Source organism: Siphateles boraxobius, unplaced genomic scaffold, assembly GCF_051911475.1.
Source record: "Siphateles boraxobius isolate OS27281-9 unplaced genomic scaffold, OSU_SipBor_1 66, whole genome shotgun sequence".
Taxonomy (NCBI): domain Eukaryota; kingdom Metazoa; phylum Chordata; class Actinopteri; order Cypriniformes; family Leuciscidae; genus Siphateles; species Siphateles boraxobius.
Window position 1 is genome coordinate 32,057,638 of NW_027509193.1, and position 17,363 is coordinate 32,075,000.

At 38.2% G+C, this 17,363-nt stretch overlaps 3 protein-coding genes across 3 annotated transcripts in view; 2 read left to right on the top strand and 1 right to left on the bottom strand.

Moving 5' to 3' along the window:
* Nucleotides 1-346: 346 nt before the first annotated feature.
* On the top strand, nt 347-8,774 carry farsa (phenylalanyl-tRNA synthetase subunit alpha). The gene is made up of 13 exons (XM_077213630.1): nt 347-553; nt 1,566-1,703; nt 2,225-2,323; nt 2,412-2,530; nt 3,235-3,327; nt 3,494-3,622; nt 4,859-4,974; nt 5,079-5,163; nt 5,733-5,832; nt 5,920-6,088; nt 6,230-6,307; nt 8,045-8,159; nt 8,248-8,774. Exons 1-13 carry the CDS (start codon nt 407-409, stop codon nt 8,351-8,353), a joined length of 1,494 nt encoding a protein of 497 aa, XP_077069745.1. The 5' UTR covers nt 347-406; the 3' UTR covers nt 8,354-8,774.
* A 5,218-nt stretch (nt 8,775-13,992) lies between these two features.
* LOC143722309 (uncharacterized) lies at nt 13,993-16,030 on the bottom strand. The gene is made up of 2 exons (XM_077213646.1): nt 15,670-16,030; nt 13,993-14,335 (listed from the first exon to the last, which is right to left on the bottom strand). Exons 1-2 carry the CDS (start codon nt 15,899-15,901, stop codon nt 14,058-14,060), a joined length of 510 nt encoding a protein of 169 aa, XP_077069761.1. The 5' UTR covers nt 15,902-16,030; the 3' UTR covers nt 13,993-14,057.
* Nucleotides 16,031-16,333: 303 nt separating this feature from the next.
* Nucleotides 16,334-17,363, top strand: part of syce2 (synaptonemal complex central element protein 2) — a 9,122-nt gene continuing 8,092 nt past the window's right edge. Inside the window, exon 1 of the mRNA XM_077213645.1 lies at nt 16,334-16,445. The gene's annotated coding sequence lies outside the window, so the exon portion shown is untranslated. The remainder of the gene's footprint in view (nt 16,446-17,363) is intronic.

The following is a 17,363-nucleotide window of genomic DNA, read 5'->3' on the forward strand; positions in this document are numbered from 1 at the left end:
TGATTACGTAAATGTTTTATATTCAAAGGTTTAATAATAAAAAGCAAAGCTGCTCTAAATATACAGATTTTTTTTATAATTCTTTTTTACAAATAAAAGTTTGTGGACGACTCAATTGAAAATACCGGTGATAATGTAAATATCAATCTTCAAAAGTGTAACAATAAATACAGAGCTGTTCAAATATATATATATATATATTTTTTTTTTAATACAGGTTTGTGGACCCCACGTCTGGTAACGGTAATATGTAAAAAATACATATAAAAATATAAAAAAATAATAATAATTCACAGAGCAGTTCTACATGGTTTACGGTAAAACAATTGCGTGCGGTTTTGTTACTGTGGTTACGGCTGTGTGACGTCATGTCCGTTTCCCCATCCGAGCGCAAGGCGACTCCAGCATGGCTGACACCGGGGTTTTGGAATCGCTTCTACGGTTAGTGGAGAAGGTCGACGGCGGCGTTGACAGCCAGGATGTGGCCGTGTCTCTCGGGGTGGATCATCAGGCGATCGTCGGCGCGGTGAAGAGTCTGCAGGCGCTGGGAGAGGTGAGGAGATCCCGCAGCAGAAACACGCACTGACTGATGCAACAGCGGCGCAAATGATGAGACACATTCAATCCGTAGGATCTGTAGCGTTACTTACCAGAAATCATGCGAACCCGCTCTTTAGAGAGAAATGATCTGACCGACTATTATACCCGCCTAAACAGTGGCTAATATAAACGAAAATATTTCTATCTATCTGCATGTTTGTCTGAGTTGTGTCTGTCTGTTTGTCTATCTATTTGTCTGTCTGTCTGTTTGTCTGTCTGTCTAACTTATCAGTTTGTATATCTGTCTGTCTAGTGTCTATCTATCTGCATAAATGTCTGTCTGTCTATCTATCTGTCTGTGTGTCTATCTATTTGTATGTCTGTGTGTATCTGTCTTGCTGTAAATCTATCTATCTGTTGTTTTGTCTGTCTGTCTGTCCGTAGACATGACCGTAGTTCAAGTTCGGTTTTATTTATATAGCCATTTACAACTGCCACTAGGCTGACCAAAATTCCTTTACAGAACAAGATTAAAAGAAGGAATAACATGCATAACAACAAAAAATAAGAGCAACATAGCTAAGAGTATCTATAAAACAAGAGTAGCAAAACGTTAACTGTATAGTATATATAGTATAGTAGCAAAATCGTATCTATCTATATGTCTTTATGTATATGTATTTTGTAGATGTATATGGTGACTGTGATTTTGCCAAGTAAGACATGTTCGTGCCTGGAACAACATTCCTGTAAAATAAAAAAACAATGATATGATACGTGAATCTCACTGATGTAGAAGCACTTAATCCTGGTTGTAAGCCTAAACTTGTTGACATAAACTGTAAACTTATCCCTCAAATCTGATTGGTTAATCATAATGTTATTATCATCAGTATGTTATTGTAGACCAAGAGCATGTTGAGCATGTCACGTTCATGTCACGTTTTTTATATATACTGTAATGTATTGATCTTCTATAAATGTGATTGTTTATCTGTGTTAACCTGGCTGAATGATGTGTTCAGGTGATCTCGGCAGAGCAGAAGTCCTCCAAACACTGGGAGCTGACAGGAGAGGGGCGTGAGATCGCGGAGCAGGGCAGTCATGAAGCCCGAGTGTTCAACGCCATCCCTGCCGAGGGTTTACTGCAGAATGAGCTCATGGTGAGAGAACAACAGTATCTATAGGTGTATCACTCCAGCATGTGCTGCCTTTGACCTATATGAGGATCATTCTCAGGAATCTCAGGTCAAGGTCATATTTCACCTCAAAATCAAATGGAATTTTTTTTTTAATACGATTATTATATTATATTATTTTCTATTTTTATTACAACACTGTTAGAGTATATCTGTTAAATACAATTAGACGTATACATCATGGAAGTACTTGTTACAAAGAAGTCTTTAAAAAAATCCTTTTGACCAGACAAGGTGATTTTTATCACTCTTTTACAGTAATGTATGAGATTTTAACATTTATTTTCTGTTGTTATTAATATTATTATTTTGCATAAAAGTTGGAAAAAAACATGCAAAATATAGTCTTGTTTTTTGCTTTAATAACATATATAAGATCACTAGGTTTACCTATTTATCTTTTAAATTCAAGACTGATGCACATACATTGGTATGCATGCATATCCAGACCTGTGGAGATTTTATAATGGGCCTTTTCCTTTTAGAAAATGCAGAGCGGGAAGGTTGGTTTCAGCAAAGCCATGTCCAACAAATGGATCCGTCTGGACAAAGCTCACGAGGGAGGACCGAGAGTCTTCAAAACCGTGAGTTACACGCAGTGCGGCACAGATCATGAATTAAGCCCAGATACCTATATCAATGTGTTATTAATGTAGTGTGTGTGTCTTGCAGGTGGAAACCATTGAGGATACAGTAAGGGACAAACTACAGCTGGTGCAGAAGGGACAGTCGGCAAAACTAGAGGAGAAAGAAAAGAATGAACTAAAGAAACGGAAACTGCTAGCGGAAGTGTAAGAGAGCGTTGAGTTGCTCAAGTTGTTCATCAAAGGCCCTGTTTACATCTGGTATTAAGATGCGTTTTGGTCGATCGAGTCACAAGTAGACGAGGGAGACACATTCCTGTTTACACCTGGGGTTTTAATCCGTCTCTTTTGTCCACTTTCAACCACTTCTGTCCTGATTTCTTCCAGGGGAGGGTCTATGGACTGGTAAATGTGTGGGCTTTTTGAGATCTTTCAATATAAGCTCGCACAATTTACGTATGAACGCGGCCAGAGATAATGGAAAAACATACGGATAACATCAGCTTTCGTTTCTGCTCTAACCGCCGAAAGACCAGCCGAACGCATTCGACCACATGAGCGTTTACACGAGAGCAATCCGGTCTGTGTTTTGGACTACCTGTGGAAGTGGTCGAAAATGGACAAGCTCAAAACGTTTTAGACCCCGTTTACATCTGTATTTAGTGTTGTGTACTTGTAATACACCAAAACGCATCTTAATACTAGGTGTATACAGGGCCTAAGATTCTTTAGTGTGTTTGATTAGTCTGCAAATGATGCAGGTTATTATTTATTATGTGCTACATGAGCAGTAGGAGGCGCTACAGCTCAATAATAATCTCATCTCAGGTAAAATGTTTGTAAGGGAGACACATGTAATATATTCCTAATTCGTCTAAATGACTTCCATTATAAACTCTGAATGCTTTTAGGACGGTTAAGTCTTACTGGATCACTAAAGGCAGCAGCTTCAGTACCACCATCACCAAACAAGAGACAGAACTGACTCCAGAGATGATCGCAAGGTGAGACCAATCGCATTCTTGAAGCGTTGAAAACACTGTCAGATGCAGTTCACTTCTTGTGACTTATGCTGGGTTTTTAATATTAAAGAGCAGCACGCTCATTTGGGTTTCACTAACACTTCATAAAAATGAAGATTTTTGTCTTTGGTTGACTTGTTTCTTTCAGTGGCAGCTGGAAGGAGAAGAAGTTTAAGCCGTATAATTTTGAGGCGATGGGTGTCGCTCCAGACTGCGGTCACCTGCACCCGCTCATGAAGGTCCGGACACAGTTCAGGCAGATCTTCCTGGAGATGGGGTCAGTCCTTCATGCGCACGAAACACTATTCAAACTCAGATGAGAAACTTAGCAGATTTATTTGTTTGGTCACCATGTTATGGACAGAAGGATTTCACTCATTTATTTTAAGTTAATAGACTTACAAAAGCAGTTTGTCAAAGAGGCAAGAATATTCGTAATATCATTCGTAACATGACAGGTTTTTGGACAACTAGATTGGGAAACAAGCTAGAGGATTTTTTTGTGTGAGTGTGTGTAAGTGGAGCAATGGTAGTACCATGGTGTTTTTTAAAAAGTCTGTTGCAGTATCATGTACGTACCATTTGTTAGAGTTTCTGTGGGTCTTAAAAATATCTTTAAAAAGTCTTAATTCACCCTTCCACAAATTGAAGGGATAGTTTAATAGGAAAATTTTGACATCATTTACTCAGCGTCAAGTTGTTCCAAACCTGTATGAGTTTTTTTCTTCTGGTGAACACAAACGGATATTTTATGAAGAATGTCTGGTTACCAACAGTTGTTGGACTCCATTAGCTTACATAGTATTTTTTTTCCTACTATGGAAGTCAATGGGTGCCGTCAAATGTCGGGTTACCAACATTCTTCATAATATCCTCTTTTGTGTTCAACAGAAGAAAAAAACTCCTACAGGTTTGGAACAACTTGAGGGTGAGTATTTAATGACAAAATTATCCCTTAAAGGCTTTAAAAAAGGCCTTAATCCATAATGTAATTCATTAAATGTTGCATGCATTGCGGCAAATCAATGTCTTCCTCAGTATTTCTGTCCTGTTTTTCAATACAAATACCTTTAAATCAAGATATGTTTACTCGTTTACTTAAGATGCAAATCTAAACTGAAGTAAAACTTTGAGGTGTTGTTAATACGGCTCTCCCTTGTATTTGTATTGCTTGTATTTCTCCCTTAACATTAACATTTAGAGAAAATATTGACATATTGTGTTCCCCTCAATTTATTTCTTAAAATTCAATTTATTCTCCTAAAAAAAGTCTTAAATTTACCTTCATAAAACCTGCAGAAACCCTGATTTGTACAATAATATTGTGCTAATTCAATACTATGGTTTGTTTATCAACACAAGTACAATGGTATTACTGTTGAACTGAAACTAATAGTTAAATGTATCAACAAATTGTGCCTTCATACAAAACTTGTTACTCCATGCCAGTCTTTTTGATCTTAGATCATTAATCTACAAGCATATTCCTTGCTATTGTGTCTTTGGTTCACAGATTCACAGAAATGCCCACCAATAACTTCATCGAGAGCTCCTTCTGGAACTTCGATTCTCTGTTCCAGCCCCAGCAGCACCCAGCAAGAGACCAACACGACACCTTCTTCATCTCCGGTGAGGGAAGTCCTCCTCTGTGCTGTCCTTGACCTGCACGAGTTTAGACCGCTAGCCGTCAAACGTGTTTTTCTGGTCTCGAACTAATTGTTTGTATTTCTCAGACCCAGCACTGGCTCACGAGTTTCCTCAGGAATATCTGGAGAGAGTGAAGAAGGTTCATTCTGAAGGAGGTTATGGATCACAGGGGTAAGACGAGTGCCTTTCATTGATTTCCAATGTCGTTTATTTACATAACCATAAAAAAGATTGGGATCAGCACGATAAAAAAAAAAAAAAACAACTTTTATTCATTGTGGAGACTTGAAACTGATCAAAAGACATTTATAATGTTACAAAAGATTTATATTTCAAATAGATGCTGTTCTTTTGAACTTTCTAATAAATCAAAGAATACCTTGAAAAAAATAATAATTCAACATTGATAATAATCAGAAATGTGTCTTTAGCATCAAATCATCATATTAGAATAATTTCTGAAGGATCATGTGACACTGAAGTAGTGAAGCCGAAAATACAGCTTTGATCACAGGAATAAGTTAGTTTAAAATACATTTCAATAGAAAAAGTTATTTTGAATTGTAATAATTTTTCACAATATTACTGTTTTCACTGAATTTTCAAAATGATCAATTATCAAATAAATGAGCCTTGGTGAACAGAAAAGACTTATTTCAAAAAACGTTGAAAATCTTACAGACCCTAAACGTTTGTGCATTTGTAGATTTGTAATTTTAACTTCTCAAATCAATTTTAAGATACAAATATGACTGGAAGATTGAAGAAGCTCAGAAGAACCTCCTGCGAACACACACCACGGCAGTCAGCGCTCGGATGCTGTATAAACTCGCACAGCAGGTGAACACACACACACACACACACAGACTCTAGCCTCACTCACTGCTGTTTACTTCAGATCTCACTCGTCTCTGTCATTCCTTCCAGGAGAAGTTCACACCAGTGAAGTACTTCTCCATCGATAGAGTTTTCCGTAACGAAACTCTGGACGCCACCCACCTGGCGGAGTTTCACCAGATCGAAGGCGTGGTGGCCGACTACGGCCTTACCCTGGGCAACCTCATGGGCATCCTGCACCAGTTCTTTACCAAACTAGGTACTGCACTCCTTGCTTCTTACAAATTAAATATTCTTCTTTTTTATGTGTATAATTAGTATAATTAGCCATTTACAATGAAGGAGGATTCCTGAATATTCCAAAGATTTGTGATGATGATTTTGAAATATTTAACTCTAGGAATCACAAAATTGCGTTTCAAGCCAGCGTACAACCCCTACACTGAGCCAAGTATGGAGGTCTTCAGCTATCATGAAGGTAAAACTCTCCGTATGAAGTGATATGTGTCTGTTTATGTATGCTATATGCTACGTTTATATTGCTAAAGGTACAAACATTAAATCTTTCATAATCTGCTGTTTAGTAAGTATAGAATAACTGAGATCAGGTATAGAATGTAGAATAATAGATGTATGAAGTATGAAAATATGAAATGATAGAACCTTGAATTATTTCAAATGAAATGGTAATGCAATAATTCACTATTTTCAATTTAGTATTTTGGAAGTAAAACTATATGATTGAGTAATAAAATAGCATTGATATTGTAGTTGGCATGAAACAGAAATTCCATTTGTCTTTTCTTCACTTTTTTTTGCTTTGGTAGACTGTAAGGCTCTTTGAATAACACTAATAATTTGCTGAAGTCATGAAAAACTCGGTCAACAAAAATGTCTTCATACAGCAGTTATAGGGAATCAGTCACCGCTCTGGAACATTTGTCAGCCAATCAAATCAAGATATCAACAGCGGCATGGCATAGAGTGCAGATGTCAGATCCCGGACATAAAAAACTCCATTTATTTTCTCAATTGGATAATAATTAGATAATTAAAAAATAAAAATCACTCCTTGTTGAAATAATGACATTGCCTATGATATGGCAAAGAAATCTCTACCAATCAGAGAACTGCAACAAGCAAAAAGACGGCAAGATTTGGGTTTTGGAAGTAAAGACTCCATAGGGAGATTGATTTTGAACTTAAGGGGCTTTCGTGTTTATTAGTTTACGATCTGTCTAATAGTCCTGTCTAGAACTGTTATGCTTAGAAAGTAGACAGTAATGAAAAGTTATTAGCGTATGCTGTGTGGTTGGTGCCAGTAATGCTAGCTGAGCAGAAATACATGCTCATGTTTGGCTTGGTCCCCTTAAAGTTGCGTTGGATTTTCTCCTCAGCATAAAGGTTAAGAGGCCCATCTATCACTGTTTTCCATGTTCGTAGAGTTAGTTTCTGGACTAAATATATAGGCTATAATCGTTGTGTTTACACAGCCTTTTTAAAAATGGCGGGTGCTGGTGTTTGGCGTGCGTTTGGCCAATCAGCGCACACTAACGTCACTGATAGTTCCTATAGTGCTGGTTTAGTCCCTACTCTGAAGTAGGAGCTAATTTAGTTCCTCCAAAAGAGTTCCTAGAACTAAAATCGTTCCTAGTTCCTGCGGTGCGAACACACCAAAAACCGGGAACTTCCCCCAATAGTTCTAGGAACTATGAAAAGGTTCCTCCAGTGCGAAAACCCCTTTATACACCTTTAAAGACAGACCAGACCATCTGTGAGCTACAAGGCTGTTAATCAGTAGTATCCGCTTCTGTTGAAGCCATCAACCCACTGTTGTTAAACTATTGTTTAACAGCAGAATTTGTGGTGAAAAACGACATTACCCATGATTATGTACAGAAAATCCCACCAATCAGAGAATCGACAACTGCGTGTGTGTGCGTGTGTGTGTGTGTGTGTGTGTGTGTGTGTGTGTGTGTGTGTGTGTGTGTGTGTGTGTGTGTGTGTGTGTGTGTGTGTGTGTGTGTGTTTGTGTGTGTGTGTGTGTGTGTGTGTGTGTGTGTTCTTATGATTCAGCTCGCAGGTTGAATAGGAAAAACACTTTTGGAACTAAGGCAATGTATGTGGGCGTACTCTGTCGCCCTCTATAGACGGAAAGCTAACTGTCTGACCCCGTTCAGCATCACAAACCTTTTTCTCTCTGAATCTCTCTTAGGTCTGAAGAAGTGGGTGGAGGTGGGTAATTCTGGGGTCTTCCGGCCTGAGATGCTGCTGCCCATGGGTTTGCCCGAGGGGGTGTCAGTCATTGCCTGGGGTCTGTCCTTGGAGAGGTACGTCAACACGCACTTTAAAATCGCATTGTTTACATTTAAAATGTCAAAGTTAAAAAAAATCTCTCTTTTTTTCACCCACCTTCAGGCCCACCATGATCAAGTACGGAATCAACAACATCCGAGAGCTTGTGGGACACAAAGTGAACCTACAGATGGTGTACGACAGCCCTGTATGTCGACTGGACTCTTAAATGACGTGCACTCAGCATTTGGATTCATTTTTGCTCTCATGACTCATCTGCATAGTTATTGTCCATTTAAGCCATAACACACACCCTGAACTACACTTTTCTGCTCGGGCATTAGTTATAAGGGCCGTGTTGTACAGGCTGACGTCAAACGGAGGAAAAGATTCACGTCTTTGCATGATGAGCGTCACATTGACCTTGTTACAATGTCACCGCCTGATATAGACATCCCTACTGGCCTCCACTTGAATCATATATATATGTACAATTTCAATTGATTTATTGTCTTTTTCCTCGACCCGTTTTTTAATGACAGCTCTGTTTAAACAGCCACCCAGTTTGTCTCAACCCAGAATGCAATGGAAACTATTGAAGTCCTCATACTGTTGCGCTATTAAATTAAAAATATTTCAAATCTCCAAAATGACTTAATTAATTGTTTATTCTGAAAGCACAATTCATTTCAATTTATGAAGTGAAACCGGTGTCTTTGTGCTGTATTTTTCATGGCTGCAGCATCAGATCCCAGTACACCATTGTTCATCTTTAAAGTACGTGAAGGTTTGTAAATGCCGAGCTCAAGATGTCTGGTTAAGGGTCTTGGATCATTAGTGTAAATCCAGTGGAGAGGTTTAAGGTTTAAGTAAATCTCCCTGTTGGTTAAACGGGAGAATCCGTTTGATCCCAGTGTTGCTATGTTTGACCACAGCGTGTGACAGACTTTTTTTTTAACTGTGATATATTAAAGTGTTCCTAATTTTGTTTTGGAGGTCTCCTACGATATATTTATATGCATCAAAGATCAAAAAACACTTTAATTTTCATAATAAACATTGCAGAATAACTTATTTTCTCAGTGTCTGAAACAGTTTAATAAAGGATTGAGTCTCTCTAAACCCCTCCTTTTTAAGAATCTACTCTGCTCTGATTGGTCAGATGGCCCAGTCTGTTGTGATTGGTCAACTCTACTTTGATTGGTCAGATGACCCAGTCTGTTGTGATTGGTCAACTCTATTCTGATTGGTCAGATGGCCCAGTCTGTTGTGATTGGTCTACTCTGCTCTGATTGGTCAGATGACCCAGTCTGTTGTGATTGGTCTACTCTGCTCTGATTGGTCAGATGACCCAGTCTGTTGTGATTGGTCTACTCTGCTCTGATTGGTCAGATGACCCAGTCTGTTGTGATTGGTCTACTCTGCTCTGATTGGTCAGATGACCCAGTCTGTTGTGATTGGTCTACTCTGCTCTGATTGGTCAGATGACCCAGTATGTTGTGATTGGTCTACTCTACTCTGATTGGTCAGATGACCCAGTCTGTTGTGATTGGTCTACTCTGCTCTGATTGGTCAGATGACCCAGTCTGTTGTGATTGGTCTACTCTACTCTGATTGGTCAGATGACCCAGTCTGTTGTTATTGGTCTACTCTATTCTGATTGGTCAGATGACCCAGTCTATTGTGATTGGTCTAATCTGCTCTGATTGGTCAGATGACCCAGTCTGTTGTGATTGGTCTACTCTACTCTGATTGGTCAGATGACCCAGTCTATTGTGATTGGTCTACTCTGCTCTGATTGGTCAGATGGCCCAGTCTGTTGTGATTGGTCCACTGTACTCTGATTGGTCAGATGTCCCAGTCTGTTGTGATTGGTCAACTCTACTTTGATTGGTCAGATGACCCAGTCTGTTGTGATTGGTCAACTCTACTCTGATTGGTCAGATGGCCCAGTCTGTTGTGATTGGTAAACTCCACTCTGATTGGTCAGATGACCCAGTCTGTTGTGATTGGTCTACTCTGCTCTGATTGGTCAGATGACCCAGTCTGTTGTGATTGGTCTACTCTGCTCTGATTGGTCAGATGACCCAGTATGTTGTGATTGGTCTACTCTACTCTGATTGGTCAGATGACCCAGTCTGTTGTGATTGGTCTACTCTGCTCTGATTGGTCAGATGACCCAGTCTGTTGTGATTGGTCTACTCTGCTCTGATTGGTCAGATGACCCAGTCTGTTGTGATTGGTTTACTCTACTCTGATTGGTCAGATGACCCAGTCTGTTGTGATTGGTCTACTCTACTCTGATTGGTCAGATGACCCAGTCTGTTGTGATTGGTCTACTCTACTCTGATTGGTCAGATGACCCAGTCTATTGTGATTGGTCTACTCTACTCTGATTGGTCAGATGACCCAGTCTATTGTGATTGGTCTAATCTGCTCTGATTGGTCAGATGGCCCAGTCTGATTGATACTCTGCTTACAGTGCGTGTTAGAAACAAAATGCGTATTAGCATATCTGAATTTCAGCTCTGGATCTTCCTCAGTACCTGATACACAGTGATGTACATGAACGATGGCATCGGTTTTACCGTATCAATTCCAGCACGAGTCGTCATCCTTTGGATGTTTAACAAAGTGGATTCGCAGAAAACAGTGTCATTTTGATATGTCAACATCACAAACAAAATTCTTCCAGTCTCAGCTACAACTACAGTGTTTGAGGGTGAAAGTAGACGTTCACAGGGAGCCAATGAAGACCATGGGTGAGCATTATGCAAATTCGATACACTTTGTAATATCTGAAAAAAAACACAATATCGGCACTTTAAATTAATTTAATTTACCTCTATTCATTTTGCAATTCCAGAACTTTCGAGAACAATATGTACTGTTATGTTTAATATAATTCATTTAAATATTTTATTTATATATATTTATACTTTATATTGGCAGACGCTTTTATCCAAAGTGACTTACATTGCATTTTAAGGTACACATTTACATTCTTATAATTTCTTAATTCAATATAATTTGACTATTTAAATATTTAACTTTGTAAGTTTCCAGAGGCCCCCAAGTTGAGAACCACAAGAGTCAAATTTAAATACATGTTTCTATTTGGTAAACGTCTCTTTTTCTCTTTTGATGTTCTGTGCCTTTTCCAAGTGATATTTCCTGGCAGCATTGATTCGGTTTTAGTTGAAAATGACGTAAACGTTAAGCAGTGTTTTTATCTCTAGGGTACACTTGTACCTTGTAGTCGTAGTCAAGTTCCATGAACAAACTAAATAAGATTAGTGGCACTAATTCCATTTATTTCAACAAAACTCGTGGTTGGAAATGAGTTCAAGCTGCTTCCGTAATCTTTTCATGTCTCTGCATTGACCACTTGTGTGCTACACAAAAATTACATAAACTCACACGACTGTTCAAAAGCTCAGGATTTATTTGAAACAAATATTTTGTAAAGCTATACATTTTTTTCCCTGTCACTTTTGCTCAGTTTAATGCGTCCTTTTAAACGTTTAAACTTCTTTCAAATAAAAAGTGTTTTAATGGTATTTAAATGTTCTTTAGAAACTGGACTTTAAGATTTGATTCGCAGGCTTTGAATTTGCGTCCGACAGACCGCTTACACCATGGAAACATGGCTTCCGTAATCTCTTCATTTCCCAGCCTCTCTTGTAGTTGGCACACATAATATTATGTAAAAGCACATGTGGAGAGGATGTTGGCTGAGGATGAGTTGGTTAAGACGGGATGATGAAGCTTTGAATCTCAGAGGAAAGCAGTTTGTGCAGAACTCTTTTACCACTGAAAAAAATATTTAGATGATTTGAACACAATTCAGATTCAAGAGGGCAGTCAGCAGCGTATGGTAAATCTGTTGGCCCGCCGATTGGCCTTTGGGGGAGGAGAGAATGAGGGAATCCTTTGTGACACTGAAGGATTACATCTTGTTTACTTGCTTAAACGTCGTAACATCTTAAGTGCCCAGGTCAAGATAATCCCATATCGTTTGGAAATAACCTGTCTGAGAACAGCCCTACGTTAGCCGCTGCTCCATTTACTACCTGTGTACATCAGACTAGTATTTTCACTTTTATAGTGTTTGTTTTCTCACTATTATTTATGTAGGCACTATACAATGAAATATACATTGTTAGGGAAATTACTTTTCCAAGAACACCTTAAGGGTTAGCACAGTTCTTTATTTACAACATTTGTAACCGTTCATAACAGTATTAGTTCAATTCTTGTCAACCAACCTTGACTGTAAAAAGCTTGCAAAAAAAAAAAAGTCAATACACTTTTTAGCAAAAATGCCATTGTAAGCATACAAAATGCTGGTATTCACACAGCACATGCTTATGTTGGAAAAAACTAGTCTGAGCGCTACAGAATGGGCCGAACTGAACATGAGATGGCATTCGCAACCTGTTTTACATCCGTAATGTGACTAAGTGTGCAAGTGAAATGGGATATTTGGTGAGAATATCTGTACAATAATGCAAGTTTGCTAATACATAAGTAACTGCCTATATTACACATTAGTGATGGATTCCTGTAGCTCAAACAGTAGAGTATTGTGCTAGCAACAGCATGGTCATGGGTTTGATTCCCAGGGAATGAATGAACTACTAAAAATAAATGTGTTCCTCTACTGCAGTGTGAGTAGCTTTGGATGAAAGTGCTGCCAAATGCATAAATGTGCAGAATAGGGAAATTCAAAAATATTTTTTTTTATTTATTTCTAAAAGGTTTTTACATTTTGATGATAAAGTCAAACATTATTATTTGCTCTGAAATAACGTGCCCTGATTAGTAAAACAATTAGACGAGGAACATATTAAATAGTCAGATTTTTTTTAAAAATTAGTTTCTACTAACTTGAGCGCGCAGTTTAAAAAACAGGATGTTCATGACCCGAGATTCTGAAAAAACATCAAGACTGAAAAAAAAAATGCACATGATGACCAATATTTAAGAGAGCGGAGAAACAATGAATGTGAAAGGAATGTGTCCCGCGTGAACAACCCCATGTGGTCTTCAAAATGCAAACTAACAAAAACAAAGATTCAAAGATTCTAGTGCATCTATAAAATGATGAATCCAGTGATTCAATTTCAGCTTGACATCTATATCCACCGTTCACATTCAGACGAATCAAAGATTCTCGATCAGCTTCTTGACCCTTTCAAGGGCATTTGGTGTTGCTTTAGGCCTCTGTCCAAATAATGTTCCATTTTTATCCTTCGCACCACTCATCTCTGATTTCCAAGACTGTATCCATAAAGAGACGCTCCTTTGAGACCATCCGACACTGAAGGGGATGTTTGGGTTTATTTGTGCTGGCATGAAAAGTCTAGACTTGAGTCGTTACGTCATTAATACCAACTGAGAATATAATGCTGAGTCATTCAGAGCTCAAGTCCTGGTTTTTTGTTTGTTTGTATAAATAATCCTTCTTTTGGGGATGAGTTGAAATGATGTTCAACAGTGCTCATAACAGCTTCTGTAAATAGTCTTACACAACAGGAAAAAGTAATACAACTCAAGTAATCCATCCCTTTGTATTTCCAAATGACTTTTCGGAGTCCAAAAACTCTGGAAAATAAAATGAGCGAGGCTTCCAATGAAGTTGATCCTGAAGCTCAAGCATGTTTCTAGCGATGCCAAGGTTATGGGTTTGATTCCCAGGGAAAGCACAGACTGGTAAAGCGTGTCGCTTGAATGCTCTGGAAGTCGCTTTGGATAAAAGCGTTGACGAAATGCATGATTGTAAATGTTATCGGATTCATAATATCATGTCGGTTTTGAAAAGTCGTAAACCAGAGAACATGCACAAAGAGTCCTTCAATGTTTTCTTTGGTCTTGACCCATCATACAGTCAAAAAATCATATGAAGCAGCCATGTTTCACCTTCTACTTTCTCAGACGTTCCGTGGGACAGTAGGACTGTTGGGCATTGACATGCTGTTGTTGGAGCTGGATGTGGGGAAGAACGAGGGGATGTAGGGGATAGCGGACAGCAGCAGAGGGCTCATCTGGGGACTGTCGTCCGATGGTAAGGGGATCACCACATCATCCTGGTCCCACACGTGAAAGGCATTGGCATGTGAGAGAGACAGACCCTGGGGAAATCGGGTGGGTCTGATACTCGATATGTCGTCTTTTTCGGCATCATCTTCGTTTGGGCCAAGCACACAGTCTACCATGAGAGACAATGAAATCAAAGTGACGAGGACAATTATTTGCTAAATCCATTTATCCACATTAACACATTAGTTTAAATGAACTTAATTTAAATTGATAAATGCTGTAGATATAGTTCATTGTTAGATTGAATCTGTTAACATTAGTTAATGCACTGTGAACTACCGTGAACAAACAACGGACAACTGCTTTTTTTTATTACCTATCACAGATAAAGATGGATAAATGCTGTTAGAAATGTATTGCTCATGGTTTGTTCATGTTAGCTAATGCATTAACGGATGTTTACAAATGAGAGCTTATTGTAAAATCTTACCAATTATTTTATGGTAGAAAACTTTCAGCAGGGGGTAATTTGACTTTAGTTAAAGTATTGTGTCAAAAGTTTACTCTATTAAAAGGCAAAAATATCCCACCAAAATCATACTGGAGTGAAAGTTTTGATTAAAAAGTAACAGTAAAGTTATTATTTTTTCTGTGCTTTAGAGATTAAAATCAAGAGACAACTGTCAAGAGGAATAGAGATTTTCTAAAGTAATTTAGAGGCACAAATTCCACAAAGCATCCCATTTATTCATATGTTTCTATATGTCCTGATCAAGAGGATACTGAAACCAATATCCTGAATTAATTAATTTAGTTGGCTTAAATAAAAGTTACGTTAAATTAATGGGTGATTTTATCTAACTCAGTAAGACAATCATATAACATAACATAAGATATAGTACTTCATACTCATGGCTCAAACATGATTGTATTCAGTTCTTGCATTTTAAGGTTAAAATGTTATTTTTTCTTCTTTACATTTTACACTTTAAGGAAGCTTACAAAAACAACTTTGACAGTAGCATGGTATAGTCATTGTTTTAGGTGACATGAAACAATGTTGCGATTTGCGTGCATGTTTTTCTAGTTCCAGAACATTGGGATTTATGTGAGGGCATAAAATCCTGGCAACAAAAACACGGTATTGATCGCTGTACCATGCACATGGATGATAATAGAGGGTAATACCGTGACACTTTAATAGATACCACGGTAATTTAAAATACTCCAAAGAGTTCCATAGCATTGCCATTGAGGCTACATTACTACGTGCACCCTGTAAAGCTATGACACCATGGCACTTTTTTGTTATCTTATTACAGAGGTTTTTCTTCTAAGGCGAATAATACAGAAAAGACAGTGTTGTTGGAGTAACTTGAGATTAAGTCTATCACAATGGCAATGCTATGACTTTTGTGTTGACCGCCTGAATCATTAAGCATAGGGTTGAGGGTTAAGGTTTAAGCAGCTAAGGGTGAACCACAAGGTCATATCATACCTTACCTACTACATCATTAGCGAGGTCTTTGATTAAATGTCCCACTATGGCATAGGCGACTGCAACAATCACCAGCGCGGCCATTAACAGGTACAAAACCCCCTTTGGTAAGGGAATAAGGTCCCGGTGCACTGGCTTGTAGTCTTTGAACATCGGGTCCTCGCTTGAAAAGGAGTATTGAAAAGAATGCCCAGTCTTATCCGTTACGTTCAAACTTGACACGTTGAGAAAATTCATTACTAGCCTTTCTTTCGACAAATAATCCCTCCAAAAATAGAGATTATGCACCCTGCTTGATGTTTTTTCACGAATTGGCCGCCAATGAATGGTGCTTTGATTTATGATAATATGCTTTTCGCTTTACAATGACCTGGAAAAGTGAAATAATTTTGAGTTACGATTTTGAAAACAGAATGCATGCTATAATTGATCGGTTTATTTAAACTTCAGTATCCAAAACAGTTTAATAATTTAATATCTTATTAAATGTCCTCACCTTCATTGTTGAAGTTGAATTTCTTTTATTTCAAGGTTCACTTAGTTTGATGTTTCTTTCATTCTTCATTGCGTTTGCATCTTAATTTCTGAGGGTTTCACAGCCTAAATAGACATGTTTCATGTCCTAAGAGTCAGATAGGCGTGCTGCGCATGCGCGTCTGAGCGCTGTCCGCGGTGCTAGAGGCTCCGCGCGCGACTCTCGGTTGACGCCAACGTTATCAATCAGCCCGGAGAACATTTCCAAGACCGCCTACTTTCACCCGCTTTGGATCATTGGATAGAGGTAGATAAACTCTCTCATCCCGCCTCCAAGAGGTTGATAATGCCGCCACTGCTCACGTCCCAAGTCCTTTAATTCGCTTAATTAATTTGGGGATTCCGCGAACATGGTGATCCCTCTGAAAAGACCTGTTTTCCCAATTACTCGCGTTAAGTCCAGTTTATCAGACTAATCTTGGCTTTGTTTGGGCAAAAATAAATCATAGTGCGTGACAATAGCCAAGTTCAACATGTAGACTAGTAACGTCAGTCAGAGAGCCATTTAACAATATAATTCAATTTAAAATGATTAAGATAAACGCTTTTGACAAAGCAGATATTGTTCACAAACAGCAACTAAATAATCTAAATAACGTTAATCCAAATCGTTTTTTGGCGACATTTTAAAAGCAAAACAGTTTTTAATTGTTATTGGGTATGAAAATCTATATTAAAAATGGATAAATAGTGGTTGTACGTTGCTTTGTTTATTATTCGTCAGATACTGATCTCAACGGTAAGGTCTCTGTTGCTACGGTTACCACTTCACGCGACTTTTGTTCACGAGCGTTTGGCGCAGTTGTATTATACGCACTCTGACTTAACGATAGGCTACTATAGTTTTGTTTTTGTAGAACATTCTCATCGCTACTGGTATTAAAGACACGGTAGAGTAGCCTACTGTACGACACAGACAACTTTTTATAAACATAAACTGGAATTAAAAAATGGAAAGATCGCACCCTGTATGTCATTGAATGGTATTCGATATACAGTAGAGTAACGTTAAACCATTCTTTATGCATAATAGGATCATTACAAACTTTTTTTTTATTTGCTCCCATTTTGTCCTTATACTTTTATTGCACATGTTGTTAGGCTACTTTGTAAGTGATTCAACATATAAACGGGTAATAAACGGGCAAAAAAAAATCCCATAGAC